Source organism: Bombina bombina, chromosome 2, assembly GCF_027579735.1.
Source record: "Bombina bombina isolate aBomBom1 chromosome 2, aBomBom1.pri, whole genome shotgun sequence".
Taxonomy (NCBI): domain Eukaryota; kingdom Metazoa; phylum Chordata; class Amphibia; order Anura; family Bombinatoridae; genus Bombina; species Bombina bombina.
The window spans coordinates 1,383,861,274-1,383,879,977 of NC_069500.1; the positions used below are offsets into that span (position 1 = coordinate 1,383,861,274).

At 41.7% G+C, this 18,704-nt stretch overlaps 1 protein-coding gene across 1 annotated transcript in view; it reads right to left on the bottom strand.

Annotated features, from left to right (window-relative positions):
• DDRGK1 (DDRGK domain containing 1) overlaps positions 1-18,704 on the bottom strand; it is a 455,714-nt gene that overhangs the window by 295,078 nt on the left and 141,932 nt on the right. The window contains exon 4 of the mRNA XM_053704314.1: positions 14,958-15,059. Coding sequence (XP_053560289.1) covers positions 14,958-15,059 — 102 coding nt within the window. The remainder of the gene's footprint in view (positions 1-14,957; positions 15,060-18,704) is intronic.

Genomic DNA, 18,704 nt, shown 5'->3' on the forward strand with positions numbered 1-18,704 from the left:
AGAGAACTCTTTTCCTCGTTCACTTTCCACCCGTGCAACCTCAGAAATGCCAGAACTATCTCTGTATGAGACTTGGCAACTTGAAAGCTTGACGCCTGTATCAGGATGACGTCTAGATACGGAGCCACCGCTATGCCTCGCGGTCTTAGAACCGCCAGAAGTGAGCCCAGAACCTTTGTAAAGATTCTCAGGGCTGTAGTCAACCCGAAGGGAAGAGCTACAAATTGGTAATGCCTGTCTAGAAAGGCAAACCTTAGAAACCGATGATGATCTTTGTGAATCGGTATGTGAAGGTAGGCATCCTTTAAGTCCACTGTGGTCATGTACTGACCTTCTTGGATCATGGGTAGGATGGTCCGAATAGTTTCCATTTTGAAAGATGGAACTCTGAGGAATTTATTTAAGATCTTTAGATCCAAAATTGGTATGAAGGTTCCCTCTTTTTTGGGAACCACAGATTCGAATAAAAACCCTGTCCTTGTTCCGTCCGCGGAACTGGATGGATCACTCCCATAACTAGGAGGTCTTGCACACAGCGTAGGAATGCCTCTTTCTTTATCTGATTTGCAGATAGCCTTGAAAGATGAAATCTCCCTTGTGGAGGGGAAGCTTTGAAGTCCAGAAGATATCCCTGAGATATGATCTCCAACGCCCAGGGATCCTGAACATCTCTTGCCCACGCCTGGGCGAAGAGAGAAAGTCTGCCCCCTACTAGATCCGTCGCCGGATAGGGGGCCGTTCCTTCATGCTGTCTTAGAGGCAGCAGCAGGCTTTCTGGCCTGCTTGCCTTTGTTCCAGGACTGGTTAGGTTTCCAGGCCTGCTTAGATTGAGCAAAAGTTCCCTCTTGTTTTGAAGCGGAGGAAGTTGATGCTGCACCTGCCTTGAAATTTCGAAAGGCACGAAAATTAGACTGTTTGGCCTTTGCTTTGGCCCTGTCCTGAGGAAGGGTGTGACCCTTACCTCCAGTAATGTCAGCAATAATTTCCTTCAAACCAGGCCCGAATAAGGTCTGCCCCTTGAAAGGAATGTTGAGTAATTTAGACTTCGAAGTCACGTCAGCTGACCAGGATTTAAGCCATAGCGCCCTACGCGCTTGGATGGCGAATCCGGAATTCTTAGCCGTTAGTTTAGTCAAATGAACAATGGCATCAGAAACAAATGAGTTAGCTAGCTTAAGTGTTCTAAGCTTGTCAATAATTTCAGTCAATGGAGCTGTATGGATGGCCTCTTCCAGGGCCTCAAACCAGAATGCCGCCCCGGCCGTGACAGGCGCAATGCAAGCAAGGGGCTGTAAAATAAAACCTTGTTGAATAAACATTTTCTTAAGGTAACCCTCCAATTTTTTATCCATTGGATCTGAAAAAGCACAACTGTCCTCAACCGGGATAGTAGTACGCTTTGCTAAAGTAGAAACTGCTCCCTCCACCTTAGGGACCGTCTGCCATAAGTCCCGTGTAGTGGCGTCTATTGGAAACATTTTTCTAAATATAGGAGGTGGGGAAAAAGGCACACCCGGTCTATCCCACTCCTTGCTAATAATTTCTGTAAGCCTTTTAGGTATAGGAAAAACATCAGTACACACCGGTACCGCATAGTATTTATCCAGCCTGCACAATTTCTCTGGTACTGCAACTGTGTTACAGTCATTCAGAGCAGCTAATACCTCCCCAAGCAACACACGGAGGTTCTCAAGCTTAAATTTAAAATGAGAAATTTCTGAATCAGGTTTCCCCGAATCAGAGATGTCACCCACAGACTGAAGCTCTCCGTCCTCATGATCTGCATATTGTGACGCAGTATCAGACATGGCCCTTACAGCATCTGCGCGCTCTGTATTTCTCCTAACCCCAGAGCAATCGCGCTTGCCTCTTAATTCAGGCAACCTGGATAATACCTCTGACAGGGTATTATTCATGATTGCAGCCATGTCCTGCAAGGTAATCGCTATTGGCGTCCCTGATGTAATTGGCGCCATATTAGCGTGCATCCCCTGAGCGGGAGGCGAAGGGTCTGACACGTGGGGAGAGTTAGTCGGCATAACTTCCCCCTCGTCAGAATCTTCTGGTGATATTTCTTTTATAGTTAAAGACTGATCTTTACTGTTTAAGGTGAAATCAATACATTTAGTACACATTCTCCTATGGGGCTCCACCATGGCTTTCAAACATAATGAACAAGTAGTTTCCTCTGTGTCAGACATGTTTAAACAGACTAGCAATGAGACTAGCAAGCTTGGAAAACACTTTAAACAAGTTTACAAGCAATATAAAAAACGTTACCGCACCTTTAAGAAACACAAATTTTGTCAAAATTTGAAATAACAGTGAAAAAAGGCAGTTACACTAACTACATTTTTACAGTGTATGTAACAAGTTAGCAGAGCATTGCACCCACTTGCAAATGGATGATTAACCCCTTAATACCCAAAATGGAATAATAAAAGACAAAAACGTTTTTTTTTTTTTTGTTTTTTGTTTTTTTCAAACAGTCACAACAACTGCCACAGCTCTACTGTGGCTTTTTACCTCCCTCAAAAACGACTTTGAAGCCTTTTGAGCCCTCCAGAGATGTCCTGGATCATGCAGAGGGAAACTGAATGTCTATGTCAGTATTTTTAGCTGCACAGAAAAGCACTAAAAAAGGCCCCTCCCACTCATATTACAACAGTGGAAAGCCTAAGGAAACTGTTACTAGGCAAAATTCAAGCCAGCCATGTGGAAAAAAACTAGGCCCCAATAAGTTTTATCACCAAATACATATAAAAACGATTAAACATGCCAGCAAACGTTTTATATTACATTTTTATAAGAGTATGCATCTCTATTAATAAGCCTGATACCAGTAGCTATCACTGCATTTAAGGCTTTACTTACATTAGTTCGGTATCAGCAGCATTTTCTAGCAAATTCCATCCCTAGAAAAATATTAACTGCACATACCTTATTGCAGGAAAACCTGCACGCCGTTCCCTTTCTGAAGTTACCTCACTCCTCAGAATATGTGAGAACAGCCATGGATCTTAGTTACTTCTGCTAAGATCATAGAAAACGCAGGCAGATTCTTCTTCTAAATACTGCCTGAGATAAACAGTACACTCCGGCACCATTTAAAAATAACAAACTTTTGATTGAAGAATAAACTAAGTATAAAACACCACACTCCTCTTACGACCTCCATCTTGGTTGAGGCTTGCAAGAGAATGACTGGATATGACAGTTAGGGGAGGAGCTATATAGCAGCTCTGCTGTGGGTGATCCTCTTGCAACTTCCTGTTGGGAAGGAGAATATCCCATAAGTAATGGATGATCCGTGGACTGGATACACTTAACAAGAGAAATGGGACGACAAGGAGATTGATTTTATCCCCATTCGTCTAACCCAGCTTGCTGTCTGGAACGGAAGACCGAGGGATCCATCGACCCATTAGGACTAAGATCCTCCAGCACTGCCAAAACATGCCTCAGCAGGACACGAAGGCGTGCCAGTCTATAACGAAAGGCAAGACTTACCTCCGCCGTGGCAACTGATGACCCCGGCCCCGAGGGTTTGACCCCTGAAGCCTCAGAGGAAACCTCTTCCCCAGAGGACTGATCTGATCCAGACGATCCCTGGTTAACAGAACACGGACAGCATCTCCTGGAAGATTTAAATGCGCCAACGCCAGTGAAACGGCCATGCGGAACTATGCCGTAACTTCTGGAGGAAACAAGCCGCCTTCCTGAGAAGGAGGTTAACGGCATTTGGGGCACCTGCTTGCGTAGCACATGAAGATTCTAGGGCGCACGCCTCGTGGGATATGGGATCCCCAGGGGCGGATGGCTCGGCGGACTCTAAGCTCCCTGATTCGGGAGAAGAGAGCACTCTAAAGCGGCATTCGGAACATAACTGATGGGCATGGATTACCAAGGCCATTTTGCAAGAACTAGAATCTGAATCAGAGACATCCGTCTCCAAAAAAATCAGAATCTTCCATAACTCGGAGATTGAAATTCTGGATAAAAATAAAATGGCACATTACACCCCCAATGGATGGAGCACTCACCCCCTCCTATGACCCAGACAACTAGCGAAACAGATTCTCTCCTTCGCCACACGGTCAGGAATTCGAAAATGGAGAACAGAAACGTGATCACGTCTGGTCACAAGAAAAAGCGTTCCAGTCCACAAGGACCAGGCGGCTGGACAAAAAAGGCCGGTATATTCCAAAATAGCCACGAGCCTGTGGCCAAGTTCTGTATTTCCCAAAAGTAATGAATGCAGCTGTGGACTCTCCCCGTTTAAGAAGAAAAGTATAATGCCATTTTCAGGGAAAATGTTTCTGCGACCGAAATTTCAGTGCATCCCTACATAAAACAATATTAGATATCAATATACTGTATTATTCTTTATTTAGTTCTGTGTAACAGAATCAGATTTAACAGTTTTTTTTTACCAATTAGCCAAATAAAGTATAGTCCTAGAAAACTATTATTATATGCAAAACAGTAAGTCAAGGAATGAACTTAAACAACAGATCTAGGCTAGCATTAAATTTGAAATATGCTACACAATCATTTTACCGAAAATAGGCAAAAAAAAAAAAAAAAAAAAAGAAAAACGAAATAACCCAAAATACCATTTTCGGCCGAAAAGTTTCTGCGGCGGAAATTTTGGTGCATTCCTATTTAGAATAGTAAAACATTGTTCCTGCAATAAGAAAATTTCTAGAAAATAAATAACATTCAAATAGAACATCTGAATACTGATTCCCATAGACTTATACAGATGTCTTTCAGAAGCTCAACCTTCAGGTGTTCATATCCAAATATTACATTTGATAAAACAGAAAGTTAACATATGTTACTACACAAGAACAATGGCACCACTAGGGCTTTTTCCCTATTGTAGTTTATTAGCAAACTTTATGTTTATTGTTTGTTAAAGTCATAAATATATAGGGAATGGTGCTAATGCATAAATATTATAATTACTGAAAACTAAGAAGAATCTTAACACAGAGCTATAGATATCTTCTGGAAGTATGCACTTGTAAGCACTCTTAGCCTAGACTATAAGGCAGTTTCTGGTTAGAACAAAATAAAACAGAATTTATGTTTACCTGATAAATTACTTTCTCCAACGGTGTGTCCGGTCCACGGCGTCATCCTTACTTGTGGGATATTCTCTTCCCCAACAGGAAATGGCAAAGAGCCCAGCAAAGCTGGTCACATGATCCCTCCTAGGCTCCGCCTACCCCAGTCATTCGACCGACGTTAAGGAGGAATATTTGCATAGGAGAAACCATATGGTACCGTGGTGACTGTAGTTAAAGAAAATAAATTATCAGACCTGATTAAAAAAACCAGGGCGGGCCGTGGACCGGACACACCGTTGGAGAAAGTAATTTATCAGGTAAACATAAATTCTGTTTTCTCCAACATAGGTGTGTCCGGTCCACGGCGTCATCCTTACTTGTGGGAACCAATACCAAAGCTTTAGGACACGGATGAAGGGAGGGAGCAAATCAGGTCACCTAAATGGAAGGCACCACGGCTTGCAAAACCTTTCTCCCAAAAATAGCCTCAGAAGAAGCAAAAGTATCAAACTTGTAAAATTTGGTAAAAGTGTGCAGTGAAGACCAAGTCGCTGCCCTACATATCTGATCAACAGAAGCCTCGTTCTTGAAGGCCCATGTGGAAGCCACAGCCCTAGTGGAATGAGCCGTGATTCTTTCGGGAGGCTGCCGTCCGGCAGTCTCGTAAGCCAATCTGATGATGCTTTTAATCCAAAAAGAGAGAGAGGTAGAAGTTGCTTTTTGACCTCTCCTTTTACCGGAATAAACAACAAACAAGGAAGATGTTTGTCTAAAATCCTTTGTAGCATCTAAATAGAATTTTAGAGCGCGAACAACATCCAGATTGTGCAACAAACGTTCCTTCTTTGACACTGGTTTCGGACACAGAGAAGGTACGATAATCTCCTGGTTAATGTTTTTGTTAGAAACAACTTTTGGAAGAAAACCAGGTTTAGTACGTAAAACCACCTTATCTGCATGGAACACCAGATAAGGAGAACACTGCAGAGCAGATAATTCTGAAACTCTTCTAGCAGAAGAAATCGCAACTAAAAACAAAACTTTCCAAGATAATAACTTAATATCAACGGAATGTAGGGGTTCAAACGGAACCCCCTGAAGAACTGAAAGAACTAAGTTGAGACTCCAAGGAGGAGTCAAAGGTTTGTAAACAGGCTTAATTCTAACCAGAGCCTGAACAAAGGCTTGAACATCTGGCACAGCTGCCAGCTTTTTGTGAAGTAACACAGACAAGGCAGAAATCTGTCCCTTCAGGGAACTAGCAGATAAACCTTTTTCCAATCCTTCTTGAAGGAAGGATAGAATCTTAGGAATCTTAACCTTGTCCCAAGGGAATCCTTTAGATTCACACCAACAGATATATTTTTTCCAAATTTTGTGGTAAATCTTTCTAGTTACAGGCTTTCTGGCCTGAACAAGAGTATCGATAACAGAATCTGAGAACCCTCGCTTCGATAAGATCAAGCGTTCAATCTCCAAGCAGTCAGCTGGAGTGAAACCAGATTCGGATGTTCGAACGGACCCTGAACAAGAAGGTCTCGTCTCAAAGGTAGCTTCCAAGGTGGAGCCGATGACATATTCACCAGATCTGCATACCAAGTCCTGCGTGGCCACGCAGGAGCTATCAAGATCACCGACGCCCTCTCCTGATTGATCCTGGCTACCAGCCTGGGGATGAGAGGAAATGGCGGGAACACATAAGCTAGTTTGAAGGTCCAAGGTGCCACTAGTGCATCCACTAGAGCCGCCTTGGGATCCCTGGATCTGGACCCGTAGCAAGGAACTTTGAAGTTCTGACGAGAGGCCATCAGATCCATGTCTGGAATGCCCCACAGCTGAGTGACTTGGGCAAAGATTTCCGGATGGAGTTCCCACTCCCCCGGATGCAATGTCTGACGACTCAGAAAATCCGCTTCCCAATTTTCCACTCCTGGGATGTGGATAGCAGACAGGTGGCAGGAGTGAGACTCCGCCCATAGAATGATTTTGGTCACTTCTTCCATCGCTAGGGAACTCCTTGTTCCCCCCTGATGGTTGATGTACGCAACAGTTGTCATGTTGTCTGATTGAAACCGTATGAACTTGGCCCTCACTAGCTGAGGCCAAGCCTTGAGAGCATTGAATATCGCTCTCAGTTCCAGAATATTTATCGGTAGAAGAGATTCTTCCCGAGACCAAAGACCCTGAGCTTTCAGGGATCCCCAGACCGCGCCCCAGCCCATCAGACTGGCGTCGGTCGTGACGATGACCCACTCCGGTCTGCGGAATGTCATCCCTTGTGACAGGTTGTCCAGGGACAGCCACCAACGGAGTGAGTCTCTGGTCCTCTGATTTACTTGTATCTTCGGAGACAAGTCTGTATAGTCCCCATTCCACTGACTGAGCATGCACAGTTGTAATGGTCTTAGATGAATGCGCGCAAAAGGAACTATGTCCATTGCCGCTACCATCAAACCGATCACTTCCATGCACTGCGCTATGGAAGGAAGAGGAACGGAATGAAGTATCCGACAAGAGTCTAGAAGTTTTGTTTTTCTGGCCTCTGTCAGAAAAATCCTCATTTCTAAGGAGTCTATTATTGTTCCCAAGAAGGGAACCCTTGTTGACGGAGATAGAGAACTCTTTTCCACGTTCACTTTCCATCCGTGAGATCTGAGAAAGGCCAGGACAATGTCCGTGTGAGCCTTTGCTTGAGGAAGGGACGACGCTTGAATCAGAATGTCGTCCAAGTAAGGTACTACAGCAATGCCCCTTGGTCTTAGCACAGCTAGAAGGGACCCTAGTACCTTTGTGAAAATCCTTGGAGCAGTGGCTAATCCGAAAGGAAGCGCCACGAACTGGTAATGCTTGTCCAGGAATGCGAACCTTAGGAACCGATGATGTTCCTTGTGGATAGGAATATGTAGATACGCATCCTTTAAATCCACCGTGGTCATGAATTGACCTTCCTGGATGGAAGGAAGAATAGTTCGAATGGTTTCCATCTTGAACGATGGAACCTTGAGAAACTTGTTTAAGATCTTGAGATCTAAGATTGGTCTGAACGTTCCCTCTTTTTTGGGAACTATGAACAGATTGGAGTAGAACCCCATCCCTTGTTCTCTTAATGGAACAGGATGAATCACTCCCATTTTTAACAGGTCTTCTACACAATGTAAGAATGCCTGTCTTTTTATGTGGTCTGAAGACAACTGAGACCTGTGGAACCTCCCCCTTGGGGGAAGCCCCTTGAATTCCAGAAGATAACCTTGGGAGACTATTTCTAGCGCCCAAGGATCCAGAACATCTCTTGCCCAAGCCTGAGCGAAGAGAGAGAGTCTGCCCCCCACCAGATCCGGTCCCGGATCGGGGGCCAACATTTCATGCTGTCTTGGTAGCAGTGGCAGGTTTCTTGGCCTGCTTTCCCTTGTTCCAGCCTTGCATTGGTCTCCAAGCTGGCTTGGCTTGAGAAGTATTACCCTCTTGCTTAGAGGACGTAGCACTTTGGGCTGGTCCGTTTCTCCGAAAGGGACGAAAATTAGGTTTATTTTTTGCCTTGAAAGGCCGATCCTGAGGAAGGGCGTGGCCCTTACCCCCAGTGATATCAGAGATAATCTCTTTCAAGTCAGGGCCAAACAGCGTTTTCCCCTTGAAAGGAATGTTAAGTAGCTTGTTCTTGGAAGACGCATCAGCTGACCAAGATTTCAACCAAAGCGCTCTGCGCGCCACAATAGCAAACCCTGAATTCTTAGCCGCTAACCTAGCCAATTGCAAAGTGGCGTCTAGGGTGAAAGAATTAGCCAATTTGAGAGCATTGATTCTGTCCATAATCTCCTCATAAGGGGGAGAATCACTATCGACCGCCTTTATCAGCTCATCGAACCAGAAACATGCGGCTGTAGCTACAGGGACAATGCATGAAATAGGTTGTAGAAGGTAACCCTGCTGAACAAACATCTTTTTAAGTAAACCTTCTAATTTCTTATCCATAGGATCTTTAAAAGCACAACTATCCTCTATGGGTATAGTGGTGCGTTTGTTTAAAGTGGAAACCGCTCCCTCGACCTTGGGGACTGTCTGCCATAAGTCCTTTCTGGGGTCGACCATAGGAAACAATTTTTTAAATATGGGGGGAGGGACGAAAGGAATACCGGGCCTTTCCCATTCTTTATTAACAATGTCCGCCACCCGCTTGGGTATAGGAAAAGCTTCTGGGAGTCCCGGGACCTCTAGGAACTTGTCCATTTTACATAGTTTCTCTGGGATGACCAACTTGTCACAATCATCCAGAGTGGATAATACCTCCTTGAGCAGAATGCGGAGATGTTCCAATTTAAATTTAAACGTAATCACATCAGGTTCAGCTTGTTGAGAAATGTTCCCTGAATCAGTAATTTCTCCCTCAGACAAAACCTCCCTGGCCCCATCAGACTGGGTTAGGGGCCCTTCAGAACCATTATTATCAGCGTCGTCATGCTCTTCAGTATCTAAAACAGAGCAGTCACGCTTACGCTGGTAAGTGTTCATTTTGGCTAAAATGTTTTTGACAGAATTATCCATTACAGCCGTTAATTGTTGCATAGTAAGGAGTATTGGCGCGCTAGATGTACTAGGGGCCTCCTGAGTGGGCAAGACTCGTGTAGACGAAGGAGGGAATGATGCAGTACCATGCTTACTCCCCTCACTTGAGGAATCATCTTGGGCATCATTGTCATTGTCACATAAATCACATTTATTTAAATGAATAGGAATCCTGGCTTCCCCACATTCAGAACACAGTCTATCTGGTAGTTCAGACATGTTAAACAGGCATAAACTTGATAACAAAGTACAAAAAACGTTTTAAAATAAAACCGTTACTGTCACTTTAAATTTTAAACTGAACACACTTTATTACTGCAATTGCGAAAAAACATGAAGGAATTGTTCAAAATTCACCAAATTTTCACCACAGTGTCTTAAAGCCTTAAAAGTATTGCACACCAAATTTGGAAGCTTTAACCCTTAAAATAACGGAACCGGAGCCGTTTTTAACTTTAACCCCTTTACAGTCCCTGGTATCTGCTTTGCTGAGACCCAACCAAGCCCAAAGGGGAATACGATACCAAATGACGCCTTCAGAAAGTCTTTTCTAAGTATCAGAGCTCCTCTCACATGCGACTGCATGTCATGCCTCTCAAAAACAAGTGCGCAACACCGGCGCGAAAATGAGGCTCTGCCTATGATTTGGGAAAGCCCCTAAATAATAAGGAGTCTAAAACAGTGCCTGCCGATATTATTATATCAAAATACCCAGATAAAATGATTCCTCAAGGCTAAATATGTGTTAATAATGAATCGATTTAGCCCAGAAAAAGTCTACAGTCTTAATAAGCCCTTGTGAAGCCCTTATTTACGATCTTTATAAACATGGCTTACCGGATCCCATAGGGAAAATGACAGCTTCCAGCATTACATCGTCTTGTTAGAATGTGTCATACCTCAAGCAGCAAGAGACTGCTCACTGTTCCCCCAACTGAAGTTAATTGCTCTCAACAGTCCTGTGTGGAACAGCCATGGATTTTAGTGACGGTTGCTAAAATCATTTTCCTCATACAAACAGAAATCTTCATCTCTTTTCTGTTTCTGAGTAAATAGTACATACCAGCACTATTTTAAAATAACAAACTCTTGATTGAATAATAAAAACTACAGTTAAACACTAAAAAACTCTAAGCCATCTCCGTGGAGATGTTGCCTGTACAACGGCAAAGAGAATGACTGGGGTAGGCGGAGCCTAGGAGGGATCATGTGACCAGCTTTGCTGGGCTCTTTGCCATTTCCTGTTGGGGAAGAGAATATCCCACAAGTAAGGATGACGCCGTGGACCGGACACACCTATGTTGGAGAAAATATAACTTTTATTGTTTATTTACTTAAAATAAGGGTAACACACACGTTAAAATCGACACTAGCACTGATATGTTGTCTAACTCTGACAAAGCCCGGAGGGGCGAAACTAGTCAGGAGTTACTTTGAGTGTTTGGGCTCTCAATTTTAATATGCCTAGCACTAGAATGTTACTCTAAACCGTTATTAATTATCTGCTATACTTAGTTAAATACGTTGAATAGTCTGGGTTGTGCCAGACTTAGCCGTAGTTTGTGTATATATTTATTATACTGACATCCGCCTATTATATGTAAAAATATGATGAAATACATGCTGCTCTCAACAGTTATATAGAAAGGTATTACAGAGCAAGACTGGGATAAAACTGTAATCTATAACAAACGGAGACCTTAGTAACCATTAAAGTAGTGTGTTTCGCAAACAAACAGAATATATCTGTAAATCATAGCGGCAACAAAATATCAGTGTTGTTTTTCAACAAAGAGCCTGTGCAATTGGGTGCGTGCATACAATATAGAAAGAACCAATACAAATGAGTTAAATGTTAACTACCCACATAGATATTAGGGCTGTCAAAAATAATCGTCACACCGATGCATCACGATGCAGCAGTGAACGATTCTGCATCGATGCAGTGAAGGCTCTTAATCGATTCCGGGTCAGTGACGTCATGGGCAGGGGATTCGGTATGTGAGGAAATGGGTCTTGTACTGTCAGTTTCCTGTTTTCCTCATTGCTCCGTTTTTAAACTTCACTGTTGTTATGGAGCCACAATATAAGCCTTTCCAAGCCGCCTCCTCCCCTGTATGTCATTGCGTTTATATTTTTATTGCAAGCAGCCATCGTTGGTGTCTTACCTGACCCCCGCAGTATGTGAGGAAATGGAACACTCTGGTTTACTCATTGCTCCGTTTTTAAACTTCACTGTTATGGAGCCACAATATAAGCCTTTCCAAGCCGCCTCCTCCCATGTATGTCAGTTCGTTTATTTTTTTATTGCAAGTACTGGGAGTTTGCCCTCCCTTCACTGACTGCTGCTTTATTTAATACTATTGGTATTGGTAGTACTAGCAGTCAGTGCCTATCACTGTTCTACGTAGTGCAATATTGTGCACGTCAGAGAGAGGCTCTCGGTAGCCAGTGTCACAGGAATTCATATAATCCCTCTGAATTAGCTGCTGATAATGTAGAACAGCGATAGGCACTGACTGCTAGTACTACCAATATCAATAGTATTAAATAAAGCAGCAGTCAGTGAAGGGAGGGCAAACTCACAGTACTTGCAATAAAAAAATAAACAAACTGACATACAGGGGAGGAGGCGGCTTGGAAAGGCTTATATTATATAAAGACAGGTGACATAGAACAGGCAACTCCCAGATAGGCACCATTAACCCCATACATGCCAGGCGAGTCTGACAGGGAACTCCTGTGATTCAGGGAAGTCCTGTGATTCAGGACTTGCTGTGCACACTGCACAGATATCTGACCCAGAGAGCATTACCAATAGACCTCCTCTCACACAAATGTTCCGGTCAGGAATTTTTATGACACCTATCCTAAAGAGCCGACAGCAGCCTCATGTAAACAGTGAATCTTTTCTTGTATTATAGATTCACTGTTTACTGTTGCGGTCTCTGCTGCATGTTTCCTCTCTGTCAGAACCCTAGCCCAAACGAGCATTTGAGGGTTTCTATTAGATACAGTAAGTCAAAAGTTTTACAGCAACCCTCAAATGCTCGTTTGGGCTAGGGGTCTGACTGAGAGGAAACATGCAGCAGTAAACAGTGAATCTATAACACAAGAAGAGATTCACTGTTTACATGAGGCTGCTGTCGGCTCTTTAGGATAGGTGTCATAAAAATTCCTGACCGGAAAATTTGTGTAAGAGGAGGTCTATTGGTAATGCTCTCTGGGTCAGGTTTCAGATGTCTGCATGTACTCCGTGAGAATGTTTGAGTGAGTACACTGCTGCTGGTTTTCCTTTGTAAAATAAATCTACAGATACATTTCTGTGCATATTGTAGTATTATGTTTATAAGTGCTCTTCCATCTTACACAGTTGTTTAAAAGATTATTATATATATATACACACACACACAATATATATATATATATATATATATATATATATATATAAATGTGTGTATGTATATATATATGTGTGTGTGTGTATGTATATATATATGTGTGTGTGTATGTGTGTATATATATATATATATATATATATATATATATATATATATACACACATATATAAATATATATATATATATATATATATATATATATATATACACACATATATAAATATATATATATATATATATATATATATATATATATATATATATATATATATATAAAATATGAAATAGAACAAGATCATGAAAATCATGGGCAGTAATCGTGATGCATCGCGATGCATCGTAGAATCGAATCGTATCGAATCGTTACAATGATAATCGTAATCGAATCGAATCGTGAGACAAGTGAAGATGCGCAGCTCTAATAGGTATATGAAGTGAGCACATCAGTGAGAATAGATATCACAGTATTCTAAAGATTACTAAAAATATACAGAGAGGTAGTCAAATAGAGGAAAACCTGAATTGAGCCATATTGAACAGAGAAAGTACAAAGGGATTTACTTTCTTTATTGATATACTATGCACTATACCTAGACGGTGATTAACCAGGTCTGATATATAACACTATACAGATAATATGTAGCAACACTGTAACACTGGAAACTAACAGTCCACAATTCTAGTATATATAAACAATATAAATCTATCAAGATACTGTTAGATTATATCTCAGCATTACCTAAGCCTTGTGATTTACTAACGATAGTGTTACTAACAGCAGCAATTAGCATATAAAACAGGTGGTACAAAACCAGACCCTAGTGCAGTCAAATATTTGCATATACTACATAGGGACTGAGTAGAAGAACTACTGGCGTTTTCAAACACTTTACAGTGCAATTTGGATATCCAAACAACCCTATATAGGGGACCATTCACCAAAGAGGTTACATATATACACTACTTGGATTTACCATTACAGTATAGCAGAAATAATACTATATAGAGGACGTATATTCAATTACCCGAGGCGGAATTACACAGTCCTCCCTATATTGTACAAATAGTTAGACAACATATCAGTGCTAGTGTCGATTTTAACGTGTGTGTTACCCTTATTTTAAGTAAATAAACAATAAAAGTTATATTTTATTTTGTTCTAACCAGAAACTGCCTTATAGTCTAGGCTAAGAGTGCTTACAAGTGCATACTTCCAGAAGATATCTACACCTCTGTGTTTAGATTCTTAGTTTTCAGAAAGTTAACATATATTTGCTAAAAATGAATGTACTGCATACATTAAATATCTGTTTACACCAAATTAGAACAGCCAACATTTGTTATTTCTAACAAAAATAGTTACTCATTCCTAACAATAATGTAAATGTTGTGCATTTATAAAATTTGATACAATACATATTACAACAACAAAAATACAAAAAAAATAATAAGTTTGAATCTGCAGAACATTATTTTTTTTTATATTCTGCAGATACATAGTCAGCTATAGAACCAGAATTTTAGATTTAAATACTTTCTCCATTACATATCATGGCTGAAATGTGTCCTAGATAGAAGCCATGGTACAGTATATTAGTAATATGACTAATGTTAATATAGGGGGGAAAAAAACCACTAATAAATCAATACAAGTTCACTGGGTAGCGTTAATTCAATAACCACAAAAATACTATGGTTTCTTGTATAAGTTTTGCCATCAACTGCATAAAAATTATATTTTACTAAGGAAGTAGTGTATGTCAATAATGTCATAACATTAATCAAATTTAAGTTAAGGTGGTAAAGTTTAAGAGTAAACCATAAGTAAGAGGTTTATATCCTCCTTATTACGCAGGTAAGTGGCACAAATTAATTCTATAAGCCTGGAAAGAGCTTCTCTTCTCTATGGTAAGAATTTTACCTTTAGCTCCTCTTCCTTCCGTACACGGTCATCTTCCTTACGTCTTTCTTCCTCACGTTTCGACTCCAACTTTTTCCTCTCCTCTCGCTCAGCCTCTTCAGCCTTTCAGGAATAAAAAAAAAAAAAATGACACACATAAGTACTCAATACAATATAATGGTTCCAATTAAAGCGGTATGAGATCCCTCATGTTAAAGAAAGATGTCCCCTCTATAAAAACAAGGGGTCACACCCCCATTCTAATTTACTGGTGATCACATACCCCAAGTATAAACTCATACCCTGTCATAAAAATGTAAATTACCTACCTAATGTATTTACTGTATGGGGGTGGCAGTGGCGGTTATTGCCCATAATTAAATGAGGGGTCTCATTCCCCTTTAAATAACAGACAATTGCCATGGAAATAGCAATCACTGGTATACTAAGTGCCTTTTACAGTCCTTTGAGCTATAAAAGGGACCCTAGCAAACAAAATTATGCACAATAATGGCTGCTCTTTCAAAGGAGAGGCCACATGCCCAGGTGGATACCCGTTGTGTTAACAGTGATCAACTGTCAGACTACTAACCATATGGAACAATACCAGGGGGTGGGGTATCCCCTATGTTTCCTTTGCCAATACATAAATACATTTGAAACCCCTTTTTGAAAGCAGCAATCCTGTTTTTTCAAATAAGTGTTCCTGTGTCCACGTTTCTCTGAACTATTACTAGGAATTAAAATAAATGGTAGAACTGTGTGAAAGTAAAAATGTGTTTAGATGTTTTATAGCTACACATTTTCTACACAAACTACCAGATGTTTTTTATGACAAAAATAATAAAATGTTCTCTTCTGATTCTTGGTCCTAAATGATGCTGTTTAGATGTGGGATAATAAAAACAAAATTTATACTTACCTGATAAATTTATTTCTCTTGTGGGGTATCCAGTCCACGGATTCATCCATTACTTGTGGGATATTCTCCTTCCCAACAGGAAGCTGCAAGAGGATCACCCACGGCAGAGCTGTCTATATAGCTCCTCCCCTAACTGCCACCTCCCAGTCATTCGACCGAAGACAAGCAAGCGAAAGGAGAAACTATAGGGTGCAGTGGTGACTGTAGTTTAAAAATAAAAAACACCTGCCTTAAAATGACAGGGCGGGCCGTGGACTGGATACACCACAAGAGAAATAAATTTATCAGGTAAGCATATATTTTGTTTTCTCTTGTAAGGTGTATCCAGTCCACGGATTCATATATTACTTGTGGGATACCAATACCAAAGCTATAGGACACGGATGAAGGGAGGGACAAGGCAGGTGCTTAAACGGAAGGCACCACTGCCTGTAAGCCCTTTCTCCCAAAAATAGCCTCAGAAGAAGCAAAAGTATCAAATTTGTAGAATTTAGAAAAAGTATGGAGCGAAGACCAAGTCGCCGCCTTACAAATCTGTTCAACAGAAGCCTCATTTTTAAAAGCCCATGTGGAAGCCACAGCTCTAGTGGAATGAGCTGTAATTCTTTCAGGAGGCTGCTGGCCAGCAGTCTCATAAGCTAAGCGGATTATACTTCTTAACCAAAAAGAAAGAGAAGTTGCTGAAGCCTTTTGGCCTTTCCTCTGTCCAGAGTAGACAACAAACAATGCAGATGTTTGACGAAAATCTTTAGTAGCTTGTTAATAAAACTTTAAAGCCCGAACCACGTCAAGATTGTGTAATAGACGTTCCTTCTTTGAAGAAGGATTAGGACACAGTGACAGAACAATAATCTCCTGATTGATATATTCTTATTAGATACCACCTTAGAAAGAAACCCAGATTTGGTTCGCAAAACTACCTTATCTGCATGGAAGATCAGATAAGGGGAATCACACTGCAAGGCAGATAACTCTGAAACTCTTCGAGCCGAAGAGATAGCTACCAAAAACAGAACTTTCCAAGATAAAAGCTTGATATCTATGGAATGAAGAGGTTCAAACGGAACCCCTTGAAGAACTTTAAGAACTAAATTTAAACTCCATGGCGGAGCAACGGGTTTAAACACAGGCTTGATTCTAACTAAAGCCTGACAAAACGCCTGAACGTCTGGAACATCCGCCAGACGCTTGTGCAAAAGAATAGACAGAGCAGAAAGCTGTCCCTTTAAGGAACTAGCTGACAATCCCTTCTCCAATCCTTCTTGGAGAAAAGATAATATCCTGGGAATCCTGACTTTACTCCATGAGTAACCCTTGGATTCACACCAATGAAGATATTTACACCATATCTTATGATAGATTTTCCTGGTGACAGGCTTTCGAGCCTGAATTAACATATATATGTTGCATTAAATACTTTTAGGCAGAGCCTTGCTAAATCACACTCGTCACTGTTTATTTCAGTTTACTTTGCTTCATAAAGCCCTCTTTTTTGATTATTCACAATATGCACGAATATCACTAAGCTTCTGTCACTATCCCAATATTTTTATTAACATTGATGTTTTAACACGTATCTTTTGTAATTTTATCACCTGCCCTAATTTTGATATTTTGTTTCACATCCACCTTTAGCTACAGCGCTCCTGTTTAAATATAATTTTATCTGTGGAAACACATAAGCCAGGCTGAAGGACCAGGGCGCTGCTAGAGCATCTATCAGCGCTGCCTGGAGATCCCTTGACCTGGACCCGTAACAAGGAAGTTTGGCGTTCTGACGAGACGCCATGAGATCCAGTTCTGGTTTGCCCCATAGTTTAATCAGCTGGGCAAATACCTCCGGATGGAGCTCCCACTCCCCCGGATGAAAAGTCTGCCGACTTAGAAAATCCGCCTCCCAGTTCTCTACTCCTGGGATATGGATAGCTGAGAGATGGCAAGAGTGAACCTCTGCCCATAGAATTATCTTTGAAACCTCCAACATTGCCAGGGGGCTCCTTGTTCCCCCCTGATGGTTGATATAGGCTACAGTCGTGATGTTGTCCGACTGAAATCTGATGAACCTGACCGCAGCTAGCTGAGGCCAAGCCTGAAGAGCATTGAATATCGCTCTTAGTTTCAGAATGTTTATCGGAAGGAGTGCCTCCTCCTGAGTCCACGAGCCCTGAGCCTTCAGGGAGTTCCAGACTGCACCCCAGCCCAGAAGGCTGGCATCTGTCGTTACTATAGTCCAATCTGGCCTGCGGAAGCTCATCCCCTTGGACAGATGGACCTGACATAGCCACCAGAGAAGAGAATCCCTGTTTTTTTATCTAGATTTAGTAGAGGGGACAAATCTGTGTAATCCCCATTCCACTGACTGAGCATGCAGCGGTCTGAGATGTAGGCGGGCAAACGGTACTATGTCCATTGCCGCTACCATTAAACCGATTACTTCCATACACTGAGCCACTGAAGGACAAGAAGTGGAATAAAGAACACAGCAAGAGTCTAGAAGTTTTGACAATCTGGCCTTCGTTAGGTAAATCTTCATTTCTACCGAATCTATCAGAGTCCCTAAGAATGAAACTTTTGTTAGAGGTGATGGAGAACTCTTTTCTTCGTTCACCTTCCACCCATGTCCATATGGGACCTGGCGATTTGAAAAGTCGACGCCTGTATCAGAATGTCGTCTAAGTAAGGGGCTACTGCTATACCCCGCGGCCTTAGGACCGCTAGGAGGGACCCTAGAACCTTTGTAAAGATTCTTGGTGCCGTCGCCAACCCGAAGGGAAGAGCCACAAACTGGTAGTGCCTGTCTAGAAAGGCAAACCTGAGAAAACGATGATGATCTTTGTGTATCGGGA